Here is a 12,596-nt window from a genome sequence, read left to right on the forward strand (position 1 = left end):
GAGGTCAGTAAATATTTTCATGGCCCTCTTTTTGACTCGTGCAGTATACAGGTCCTCAATGGAAGGCAGGTTGGCAGCAATTGTTTTTTCTGCAGTTATTTGTTTGTTCATTTATTCATTTATTTATTTAGTCAAGTATGTATTGGCAGTACAGTATATAAAGATATAACAATGTTTATATACATAAGAGAGAAACATTAGGACAGGGGACGGAAGGCACTCTTGGTGCACTTATGCAGCCCTCTTACTGACCTCTTAGGAATCGGGTGAGGTCAACAGTGGAGAGTCTAAGGGTCAGGTTTTGGGGGTTTGGTGATGATACTACAGAGTCAGGTAGTGAGTTCCATGCATCAACTACTCGGTTACTAAAGTTGTACTTCCTGCAGTCGAGTTGAGAGCTGTTTACTTTAAGTTTGTATCTGTTGGGTGCTCATGTGTTGTTGTGGTTGAAGCTGAAGTAGTCGTTGACAGGAAGGACGTTGTAGCAGATGATTTTATGGGCTATGCCTAGGTCTTGAGTCATTCCAAGTTGATTGCAGTAGATCCCTTATTTGAATCCATGGGGAACAGTATTCCAAGATTCCTCTTTTTAGATTCTTAAGGCCTCTGTGTGATTTGGCAGGTGTGCTTTGTTGCTTTTGGTGTCACTTTAATTATGCAAGAATATTGCTCAGGTGGCATGGACTGAATTCCCGCCTGTTGTGGTTAGCTCTGGCCCAGCTCCTGCCCCAAGGACTGTGGATGTGGGGGAGACATCCACATGCTGCAGGCCTGTTTTGCCCCCGATGGAATCTGACGATGAAGGCTCCTCTGACCAAGAAGACATGAGTGACTGGGAGGAGGAGAGTGTGGCAGACAGCTCAGAAGGAGATCAATTATCTAGCTCCTCCTTGGATTCAGAACAAGAGTTAATGATACAGCCACGCATGCGGAGAGCGATGCATAGGCAGCAACAACTGAGAGATTATTATCAAAGAAAATGAGGCCACCTGTGGTTGGGTGGGGCTGTGGTGATTAGTGAGGCTGCTATAAAGAGCAGCCTGTGGCTTTGGCCATTGTGGAGGATTATCTGATCCTTGTGTTTCGTGACTGCTTTACTGACTTTGACCTTTGCTGATTTTCCCCCGCTTTGAAACTAAACCAGAGCAAAGTGTGTTTCACTTTGTGAAAGAAGAAGGACTGTGAATTGCCTCACAGCTGCAAGCTAAGTATCACAGAACTGGTAAGGGACTTGTACCAATTACCAGTTTGTTTGGAGACGAGTGCTCTTGGCTATACCAAAAGAAGGCTTAGTTTAAGTGACTTTTCATTATAAAGAACATTGTTTTGAATTTTCAAACGTGTGTGTGTCTGAAATTTGTACCTGTGAATTTTTGGGAGGAGTCGACCAGAGAGCCCGACAGAACACCGCCTTGCCTCCTCCTTAGGATAAGTGAGGTTCTACTTGCAAACTTTGAAGCCCACTGTATGTACAGTGCTAGAGCCCACTGTAACACCATTGCCAAAAAAGCACTAAGCTTTGTTTATCTAATCTTACGTAGCTTCTTCTCTGGCAACAATGCACTGCTAACCAGAGCATACAAGACATTTGCTAGACCAATTCTGGAATACAGCTCACCTCTCTGGAACCCACATTGCATATCAGACATTAATACAATTGCGAGAAATAAAGAAATAGAGGTCAATATTAACCTGGGGGTGGCTGGGAGGGCCCTTTTTCGAGCAGCTGAACAAAAAAAAAGATAACACTTGTGGAGCAGCACCAGCCAATCCATTTATATGACATCACCAGCGGATCACTATAAGTTCGGGCAATCCAATTGAAACCAGGAGGAACCCACCTCTGCCCTGGTCTAATGCCATTCTTGTACCCAGATCTAATCTCTTCTTCATGGGTTAAACTTTAATAATTTTTCTTTTTGTTTTTGGTGATGGCACATTTTATGCTTTATGTTTTGTCTTTTGTAAAATTTTAAAAAAATCAATAAAATTATATTTTAAAAAAACCTTTAATAATGAAATACCTGATTTTTGTTTACAGTAATGAGAAAAAATACAAACTCAAAACTGTAGGTTGAAAAAACTGACCCTTCCAAAATGCAGTTTTCCCTTAACATACAATAATTCATTTATTTACCATTCAAAGTTACGGTGGTGCTAAAAAAAGGGACTCATCACCGTTTTTTACACTTAGGACCGCTGCAGCAATCCGCGTGATCACCTGGATCAAAATTGGCCACCGATTCATATTTATGACGGTTGCAATGTCGTGGGGTCAATGGATCCTCTTTTGCGATCTTCTGACCAACAAAGTCATAGAAACATAGAAGATTGATGGCAGAAAAAGACCTCATGGTCCATCTAGTCTGCCCTTATACTATTTCCTGTATTTTATCTTACGATGGATATATGTTTATCCCAGGCACGTTTAAATTCAGTTACTGTGGATTTGCCAACTACGTCTGTTGGAAGTTTGTTCCAAGGATCTACTACTCTTTCAGTAAAATAATATTTTCTCACGTTGCTTTTGATCTTTCCCCCAAATAACCTCAGATTGTGTCCCCTTGTTCTTGTGTTCACTTTCCTATTAAAAACACTTCCCTCCTGAACCTTATTTAACCCTTTAACATATTAAAATGTTTCAATCATGTCCCCCCTTTTTCTTCTGTCCTCCAGACTATAGAAATTGAGTTCATGAAGTCTTTCCTGATACGTTTTATGCTTAAGACCTTCCACCATTCTTGTAGCCCGTCTTTGGACCCGTTCAATTTTGTCAATATCTTTTTGTAGGTGAGGTCTCCAGAACTGAACACAGTATTCTAAATGTGGTCTCACCAGCACTCTATATAGCGGGATCACAATCTCCCTCTTCCTGCTTGTTATACCTCTATTTATGCAGCCAAGCATCCTATTTGCTTTCCCTACCGCCTGATTGCATTGCTCACCCATTTTGAGACTGTCAGAAATCACGACCCCTAAATCCTTCTCTTCTGAAGTTTTTGCTAGCACAGAACTGCCCATACAATACTCAGATTGAGGATTCCTTTTGAGGAAGCCAAATTTACTTAATAACTGAGTGACTAACTGGATGATTGCAGCAATTCAAGAAAGGTCATAAAATAAGGCAAAATTCACTTTACAGCTGTCTCGCTTAGCAACAGAAACATTGGGCTCAATTGTGGTTGTAAGTCGAGGACTACCTGCAGCTGGTTTTTGCCGACACTGGCAAGGAAATTAGTAGGAAAAATGCTAAGTCAAAACTCAGAAAACTGGTTGCGAACCAGTTGCAAAAACGGATCCTCCCCAAATACATGGCGCAGAAACTCGGAAAAATGAAGAGAACACCTGCTAAACATGGGGCCTTTTTTAAAACTGACAGAACACCGCAACAGTTGAACAGGAAATGCTACCAGCATAGATTAGATGTTGCAAAAACAACAGCTGCAGAGGACATTTTAAAAAGAATCTAGATTTATTTTTTTCTCTGTAGGCATTACTTACCTCCGGGACCGCCTTCTGCCGCACAAATCCCAGCGGCCAATCAGGTCCCACAGAGTTGGCCTTCTCTGGGTCCTGTCGACTAAACGATGCCGTTTGGCGGGACCCAGGAGAAGAGCCTTCTCTGTGGCGGCCCCGGCCCTCTGGAATCAACTCTCCCCGGAGATTTGAATTGCCCCTACTCTTCCTGCCTTCTGCAAGATGTTGAAGACCTATCTGTGTCGCCAGGCATGGGGGGAATAACTATCTTGTCCCCCCCCAACACCACCTTTTTCTGACTGTAATATATGAGAATGGTGTGATTGTGTAGTAATGATAATTTTTTAAGATTTATGGGTTTTAAATGGCTTTTAACTTGGATTTGTACTTTGTATATTGTATTGCTGTTGTTGTGAGCCGCCCTGAGTCTTCCGAGAGGGGCGGCATGCAAATCTAATAAAACATAAACTTAACTTATGACTGGCCTTTCATTGTCCAAAACTGGTATGTGTCAATCAAACGTCTGCTTCACTCTTTGTAAAGCTCAACCAACAATCACTACTTTTTGCAAAAAATAAATAATAATGAATAAATGCTGGTGATAATATAATGCATACAACACCTCTACTTATGCCTTTTTTTTGCACAATGTTGTGTGCCTGAAAGCAGGATAAAAAGCAATGGGTGGAAACTAATCAAGGAGAGAAGCAACTTCAGGTTCGACTACTGTAACGCTCTCTACATGGGGCTACTTTGAAGAGTGTTCAGAAACTTCAGATCCTGCAAAATGCAGCTGCGAGAGCAGTCATGGGCTTCCCTAGGAATGCCCATGTTACATCAACACTCCGCAGTCTGCATTGGTTGCCGATCGGTTTCCTGTCATAATTCAAAGTGTTGGTTATGACCTATAAAGCCCTACATGGCATCGGACCAGAATATCTCCGGGACCGCCTTCTGCCGCACGAATCCCAGTGACCAGTTAGGTCTCACAGAGTTGGCCTTCTCCATGTCCCGTTGACTAAACAGTGTCGTTTGGTGAGACCTAGGGGAAGAGCCTTCTCTGTGGAGACCCCGGCCCTCTGGAACCAGCTCCCCCTGGAGATTAGAATTGCCCCCACCCTCCTTCGTAAAACCCACCTCTGCCGTCAGGCATGGGGGAATTGAGTCATCTCCCCCAGGCCTGTATAGTTTATGCATGGTATGTTTGTGCATATGTCTTGTTTTTTAAATAAGGAGTTTTTAGAGGTCCTTAGAGGTTAGTAAGGGGCGTGCATAAGTGCACCAGTGTGCCTTCTGTCCCCTGTCCAATTGTCTCTCCTTATCTCATCTTTTCTTCCTTTCAAATTTGTTCACCTACATTTTTATATCTTTTCTTCTACTCATTTCTTTAGATATATTACTATATGTCTATTGTCTTCAATGTGTATTATGTATTGGAATATACAAACAAACAAACAGGGGTGAACAGTGCAGTCAGGCGGTAGGGAAAGCAAGTAGGATGCTTGGCTGCATAGCTAGAGGTATAACAAGCAGGAAGAGGGGGATTGTGATCCCACTATATAGAATGCTGGTGAGACCACTGTGTTCAGTTCTGGAGACCTCACCTACAAAAAGATATTGACAAAATTGAACGGGTCCAAAGACGGGCTACAAGAATGGTGAAAGGTCTTAAGCATAAATCATGTCAGGAAAGACTTCATGAACTCAATCTGTATAGTCTGGAGGACAGAAGGAAAAGGGGGGACATGATCGAAACATTTAAATATATTAAAGGGTTAAATAAGGTCCAGGAGGGAAGTGTTTTTAATAGGAAAGTGAACACAAGAACAAGGGGACACAATCTGAAGTTAGTTGGGGGAAAGATTTATTTATTTATTTATTTATTTAATTTATTTTGTCCAATACACAATGAGGGTTTTAGTGAGTATATATCAATATACACATAGTAAAATACATGATGAAGGTTATAGAGGAGATGCTCATAGTAAAATATATCTAAGAAAGAATCAGGGGCTTCCCCATTGGCCCACTAGAGGACGAATGTCCCGGCTCCCTTTCCAGAGGAGACTGTGGCGAAGGAAGTGACATTACAAACGGTTGCCGCTCTAGGACGTCAGAGTCGCTCTCCTTAACCCCTGGAGTTCCGCAGGAGGCGGAGAGGTCGCGGGAGATTCTGGTGGGGAGAGATCCAGACGTGCCCCGGGTGAGTGGGGGGCTCTTCCCGTGCAAAGGGAGGCGGAGGAGGGAGAGACCCGCGCCGGGCCCTACTCCGGCTTCAACTCCGGGTCCCATACTCCCCAGGCGCCCTCTCCATGCAGCGGGGATGCCAGGAAGGCGGCGGGGATCCTTCCCGCCAGGTGTCTGAGGGAAAAGTCCGAGTTGGGAGGAGAGGAGGGTCGGTCGGAGAACCAGCAGGAGAGGAGAGAAGCCGGGCGAGAAGGCAGGATTCGCACCAGGCTCCCAGAAAGCCTGATCTTTTATTTTTTATTTTATTTACTTATTTATTTTGTCCAATACACATACATGATGAAGGTTATAGAGGAGATACTCATAGTAAAATATAACTAAGAAAGAATAGAAGAGAAGATATAGGAATAGAACATAGCAATGAAAGAATAGAAGAAGAGGTCCCACAGAGTTGGCCTTCTCTGGGTCCCGTCAACAAAACAATGTCGTTTGGCGGGGCCCAGGGGAAGAGCCTTCTCTGTGGCGGCCCCGGCCCTCTGGAACCAACTCCCCCCGGAGATTAGAATTGCCCCTACCCTCCTTGCCTTTCGTAAACTCCTTAAAACCCACCTCTGTTGTCAAGCATGGGGGAACTGAGACATCTCCCCCTGCCTATGTAGTTCTGGTGCATGATACGACTGTATGTATGTTTTTTATATTGGGGTTCCTTGCTTTTAGATTTTTTAAATGTGTAATTGTTATCTTAGATTTTAATTACAGTATTAGATTTGTCAATATATATTGTTTTTTGTCACTGTTGTGAGCCACCCCAAGTCTGCGGAGAGGGGCAGCATACAAATCTAATAAATACAAATAATAAATACAAATAGAAGAAAGGTATAGGAGATATAGGAGAGCAATAGGACAGGGGACGGAAGGCACTCTAGTGCACTTATACTCGCCCCTTACTGACCTTTTAGGAATCTGGATATGTCAACCATAGGTAATCTAAGGGTAAAGTGTTGGGGGTTTGGGGATGACACTATGGAGTCCGGTAATGAGTTCCACACTTTGACAACTCGGTTACTGAAGTCATATTTTTTACAGTCACGTTTGGAGCGGTTAATATTAAGTTTAAATCTGTTGTGTGCTCTTGTGTTGTTGTGGTTGAAGCTGAAGTCGTTGCCGACAGGCAGGACGTTGCAGCATATGATCTTGTGGGCAATACTTAGATCATGTTTAAGGTGTCTTAGTTCTAAGCTTTCTAGGCCCAGGATTGAAAGTCTAGTCTCATAGGGTATTCTGTTTCAAGTGGAGGAGTGAAGGGCTCTTCTGGTGAAGTTTCTTTGGACATTTTCAAGGGTGTTAATGTCTGAGATGTGATATGGGTTCCAAACAGATGAGCTGCATTCGAGGATGGGTCTGGTGAAAGTTTTGTAAGCTCTGGTAAGCAGTGTGAGATTGCCAGAGCAGAAGCTATGTAGGATTAGGTTTACAACTCTTGAAGCCTTCTTGGATATGTTGTTTCAGTGGCCTTTGGCTCCGGAAGCCCTGCTGTGGGGAGGTGGGGGTGCGGGGGGACCTCGGCCCTGTGTTGGGATGAGCCACTTAGGATTCCAGGCAAGTTGGGTGAAGGTCGCTCAGTGGTTGAATTCCACTTTTTAATTCTTGGCATTTGTTTTTCTTTCCATCTCAGATTCAGAAACTCAAAGCCATTTGTTGTCCTTACAAGACCATTTTTTTTCCCTTGGGGGAAGAAAGAGAGCAGAATAACTTGCAGGGTTCCGTCCCGAAATGGTCCTGTGAAGGAACAAAAGGCACCTGGTCCTGGAGACCCACAAGAGTCCTTGGATCCATTTGGAGTTGCTTTGCAGGGACCCATTTGGAGTTGCAAAAGAGAAAAAGGATGGAGACACCACCTTTTGCAAAGGAGGAGACCAGGAAAGGCCCTTCAGACCTTCAGCTCTGGCATTTCATCCAATACTGGGAGGCTGAGGGTCCCCGAGGACTTTGCAGCCGACTCCACGACTTTAGTAGGCGATGGCTGAGACCAGAAAAGCACACCAAAGCCCAGATGCTGGACCTGGTTGTTCTGGAGCAGCTCCTGTTCCTTCTACCCTCAGCGATAGGGAGCTGGGTGCGGGAGTGTGGAGCGGAGACCAGCTCCCAGGCGGTGGCCCTGGCGGAAGGCTTCCTCCTGAGCCAGGCGGAGGAGCAGAAGGAGCAGGTCGAGTTGCAGGTGAGACACTTTAGGGAGCCCAGAAGGAAATAGAGAATGTGTCTGAATATTTCACCCCTCTTTCCCAAACCTCTCTGACATTCATAATACGTCCCACCAATTCTTGTAGGACATTGTTCCATTGTTTTCTCACTCAACCGTACCGATAGGAAAAGGGGGGGGGGACATGATCTGAGTATTGTATTGGCAGTTCTGTGTTAGCAAAAACTTCAGAAGAAAAGGATTTAGGGGTAGTGATTTCCGACAGTCTCAAAATGGGTGAGCAGTGTGGTCGGGCAGTAGGGAAAGCAAGTAGGATGCTTGGCTGCATAGCTAGAGGTATAACAAGCAGGAAGAGGGAGATTGTGATCTCCTTATATAGAGTGCTGGTGAGACCACATTTGGAATAATACTGTGTTCAGTTCTGGAGACCTCACCTACAAAAAGATATTGACAAAATTGAAGGGGTCCAAAGACGGGCTACAAGAATGGTGGAAGGTCTGAAGCATAAAACGTACCAGGAAAGACTTAATGAACTCAATCTGTATAGTCTGGGGGACAGAAGGAAAAGGGGGACATGATCAAAACATTTAAACATGTTAAAGGGTTAAATAAGGTTCAGGAGGGAAGTGTTTTTAATAGGAAAGTGAACACAAGAACAAGGGGACACAATCTGAAGTTAGTCGGGGGAAAGATCAAAAGCAATATGAGAAAATATTATTTTAACTGAAAGAGTAGTAGATCCTTGGAACAAACTTCCAGCAGACATGGTTCTGCTGTCTTCGGAGAGGGGCGGCATACAAATCCAAATAATAAATAAAATAAATAAATGGTTGGTAAATCCACAGTCACTGAATTTAAACATGCCTGGGATAAACATCCATCCTAAGATAAAATACAGGAAATAGTATTAAGGCAGACTAGATAGACCGTGAGGTCTTTTTCTGCCGTCAGTCTTCTATGTTTCTATGATAAATATTGGAGGCTATAAAGTTGTGTTCCAAATATAAGAATGGGGGCCATGTAGGCCTTGGGAGCGCTTTTTTCCTAGTTTATTTCTTCAAAATCTTGGTGTGTCTTATTGTTGTGGTTGGCTCTGACCCAACTCCTACCCCAGGGAATGGGGAGGTGGATGCAGGGGAAACTTCAACATGTCACAGGCCTGTGTTATTGCCGACAGAATCAGATCAGAGTTTAGTTTCCTCGGACGAAGAAGAAGGTGGGAGTGACTCGGCAGAGGAGGGCTTGGCACACAGCCAAGGCAGTCAATCTTCCTTATCTTCTATAGCTTCAGATGATGACATTTTGGATCCACTCAAGCGTAGAGTTATGCGTCGAAGAGACCAAGTAAGAACATATTACAGGAAATAAGGGAGGCCACCTGTGTTTGGGTGTGGCTCCAGTAATTAGGGCTGCTGTTATAAATAGCAGCATGTGGGTTTGGCCATTGTGGAAGAATATCTGCTGCAGTTTCGTCAGGAATCTTGTGTGCTGGACTTTGTTGCTTTTTCACGCCTTTGAAACCAAAGCAGAGCAACATGTGTGCGTGTGTGTCTCACTTCATTGGAAGAAGAAGGGGTGTGAAGTTTCTTCACAGCTGCTGGCTAAGTACTTAACGACTGCTTAAAGGAAATTGTACAGAATACCCGGTTGTTTTGGGAGGAGTGTTCTTTGCAATACAAAAAAGAGTGCTCAGTTTATTTTGAATTTTGGGATAAAGAACATTGTTTTGAATTTTCAAACGTGTGTTTGTGTGTCTGAAATTTGTATCCTTGAACTTTCAGGAGCCCAACAGAACACTTATAGTCCGAAAAATATGGTAATTTTTCTTTTTTCCTTCCTTTTCTTTCAAGTGCTGCACTGTGGAGATGAGAGATCCCGAGGGAAAGAAGAATCCATCAAATCCTCCTCAGGAGCTATTTTTCAGGAGGATCCCTTGGGAAGATCAAAGCCAGGACCACTCAGGAGGTAATCAAAAATCCCCCAATTTCTATCGGACTTACCTTCGATCTCTCTTCTCTTCTGTAGGACACCTCTTCTTATTTTGTTTTTCATTTTGAAATTATTCCTTGCAGAGAAGCAAAGAATGAAGATTTCTGGGTTTCATGACAGAGATCAAACAGCGGTTGAACCCCCAAATCAAGTAAGAAAGGGAAAAGTAATTACATTTGTATTCTCCATTTAGGAAATGAAGCGGGTTTGCAGGGTGCTTCCTCCTTCAATTTCCCCCCTTGTTTGGACTGGGTTATTTTGTGTATTTCCACAATATGTACAGCAGAATAGCTGGCTGCTGTCAGGCAGCATAGCTTCCTCTGGTTCTGCTAGATCAGGGGTTCCCAAACATTTTCAGTCCACTGCCCACTTGGTGCTACAAACCCATCCTCATTGGCCCCCACCCTCACCCCTTTCATGTGGGGGTGGCTTAGTGGTCAGGTTACCAGGTGGTCAGGTTACCACCTGGTAAGCCGCCCCGAGTCTTCGGAGAGGGGCGGCATACAAATCTAATAAATTATTATTATTATTATTATTATTATTATTATTATTATTATTATTATTAATGCTCTTGCTAGCAACCAAAATTTTGGGCTCAATTGAGGATATAACTATAAATATTTGGGAATTTGGTTATTTAAAAATCCAATAAAAATAACAACGGCCAATTATAACTTAATATGGAAAAAAATCCAGAAGCAGATTAAAAATTGGAAGGGCAAAAAATTAGGAAGAATGGCTAAGATTAGGGCCCTTAAGATGATGATAATACCAAAGATGATGTATTTGTTTCAAGTTCTACCGGGTAGTTTTCCTGAGGCAAAATTAAGAGAATGGGATAGTAGACTAAATTTTTGGATTGAAGGAGACAAAAAATCCAGAATAAGGAAGCATTGGCAGTTTGCACTAGAGAAAGAGGGAGGCTGGGGCAGCCCATGCTTAGTACTATATAGAAATGCATTTCAAATGGAAAGATTAATCGAGCTACAGTTATGGGGGGAAAAGAAATGGGTAGAATTAGAAAAAGAAATTAATAACATAAATAACAAAGAATTACTATTTAAAAATTGGAGTAGAATTGAAATTGCTACCTTAAGTGATCCTTTTACGCATGTTTAGAAACATGGCTTAAATGGCAGAGGACAAGCGGAATAAAAGTATCCAAGTTATCAATGTTACATGGATTAAATATAGGGGATGATGCTAATCTAAGTAGAATTATTAAAATACTAAATAGTAAAGGGGTAACGAGAATTGAACAATTATATGAGAAAGATGGAAGAGTTAGTAGAACCAGATTGGAATGGTGGATCGGTAAACAGAATTGGTTGCAGATCAATGCAATATGTACATATTTAAACAAAAGTGAGAATAAAGAAATCTTCTTACGAGAAGAAAATAGTTTAGAAAAAATAATAAATGAAAAGATAAATGAAAGTAGAGCACAAGCCAGCAAAATATATAGGATGTTATTGCAAAGGGAAGAAGAAGTAGCTAAAAGTTTAACAAGATGTTGGCAGGATGATTTACAAATAGATGAAAGAGAAATGAAAGAAATAATAGAAAATATATATCAGATTAAAAATACGAGAGTTAAAGAGATGAGAAGAAAAATCTTACATAAGTGGTATTATACACCTGTACAAATTGCACACTTCCAGGGGAAAGAGAAGAGCAAATGTTGGCATGGGTGCCAGAAAAAAGGAATATTTATGCATATGATCTGGGAGTGTGCAGAAATACAGAAATTCTGGAAGGTAGTCCAGAATGAAATTAATAAAATGTTAAACATTAATTGGATTATTATAAAAGAAGCAGCAATTTTAATTAAATATAGGGAATTAGGAGAATTTAAGGAAATTAAAACTGCAGCATTGGAAAGTGCTCAAGCAGTGATAGTTCTAGGATGGAAAGATTCTACAAAATGGACAGTACAAAATTGGTATTGGTATATGGTGGATCACATATATTTTGAAATCATGGAAATAAGATTAAATAATTTTGATGAGAATAAATTAGAGAAGCTGATGGTGCGATGGAACAAGGTAAAAGATTATATGTTAAGTAAAATCTGTGATGTAAATACGAAAAATAAACTACAATCACTCTTTTAGTAAAATTTGCTCAAGATAGAGCCAAGGATTAATAGATAGATAAACAAGTTAAACCTCTTTGAATCCTCCTGTAGGGGTGGTGGGGGTGACGGTGTGTGTGTGTTGTTTGGTGATGGGCACAAGCACTGTGCACTGTTATATGTTTGTTTTTTGTAAACCTATAAAAATCAATAAAAATTATATTTAAAAAAAAGAGAGGATATAACTCTTCCTTCCTCCCTCCCTCCCTCCCTCCCTCATTCCTTCCTTCCTTCCTTCCTTCATTCATTCATTCATTCATAGAAACATAGAAGACTGACGGCAGAAAAAGACCTCATGGTCAATCTAGTCTGCCCTTATACTATTTCCTGTATTTTATATTAGGATGGATCTATGTTTATCCCAGGCATGTTTAAATTTAGTGACTGTGGATTTACCAACCACGTCTGCTGGAAGTTTGTTCCAAGGATCTACTACTCTTTCAGTAAAATAATATTTTCTCATGTTGCTTTTGATCTTTCCCCCAATTAACTTCAGATTGTGTCCCCCTGTTCTTGTGTTCACTTCCCTATTAAAAACACTTCCCTCCTGGACCTTGTTTAACCCTTTAACATATTTAAATATTTCAATCATGTCCCCCCTTTTCCTTC

General features: G+C 41.8%; 1 protein-coding gene and 1 pseudogene across 1 annotated transcript; both read left to right on the forward strand.

Annotated features, from left to right (window-relative positions):
* Positions 1-5,617: 5,617 nt before the first annotated feature.
* LOC139158564 (zinc finger protein with KRAB and SCAN domains 3-like) lies at positions 5,618-9,921 on the forward strand. The gene is made up of 4 exons (XM_070735883.1): positions 5,618-5,680; positions 7,340-7,882; positions 9,715-9,829; positions 9,890-9,921. Exons 2-4 carry the CDS (start codon positions 7,550-7,552, stop codon positions 9,919-9,921), a joined length of 480 nt encoding a protein of 159 aa, XP_070591984.1. The 5' UTR covers positions 5,618-5,680; positions 7,340-7,549.
* Positions 9,922-9,940: 19 nt separating this feature from the next.
* LOC139162985 (zinc finger protein 208-like) overlaps positions 9,941-12,596 on the forward strand; it is a 31,488-nt pseudogene continuing 28,832 nt past the window's right edge.

The sequence above is a fragment of the Erythrolamprus reginae genome, chromosome 2 (assembly GCF_031021105.1).
Source record: "Erythrolamprus reginae isolate rEryReg1 chromosome 2, rEryReg1.hap1, whole genome shotgun sequence".
In the NCBI taxonomy this organism is placed as follows: Eukaryota; Metazoa; Chordata; class Lepidosauria; order Squamata; family Dipsadidae; genus Erythrolamprus; species Erythrolamprus reginae.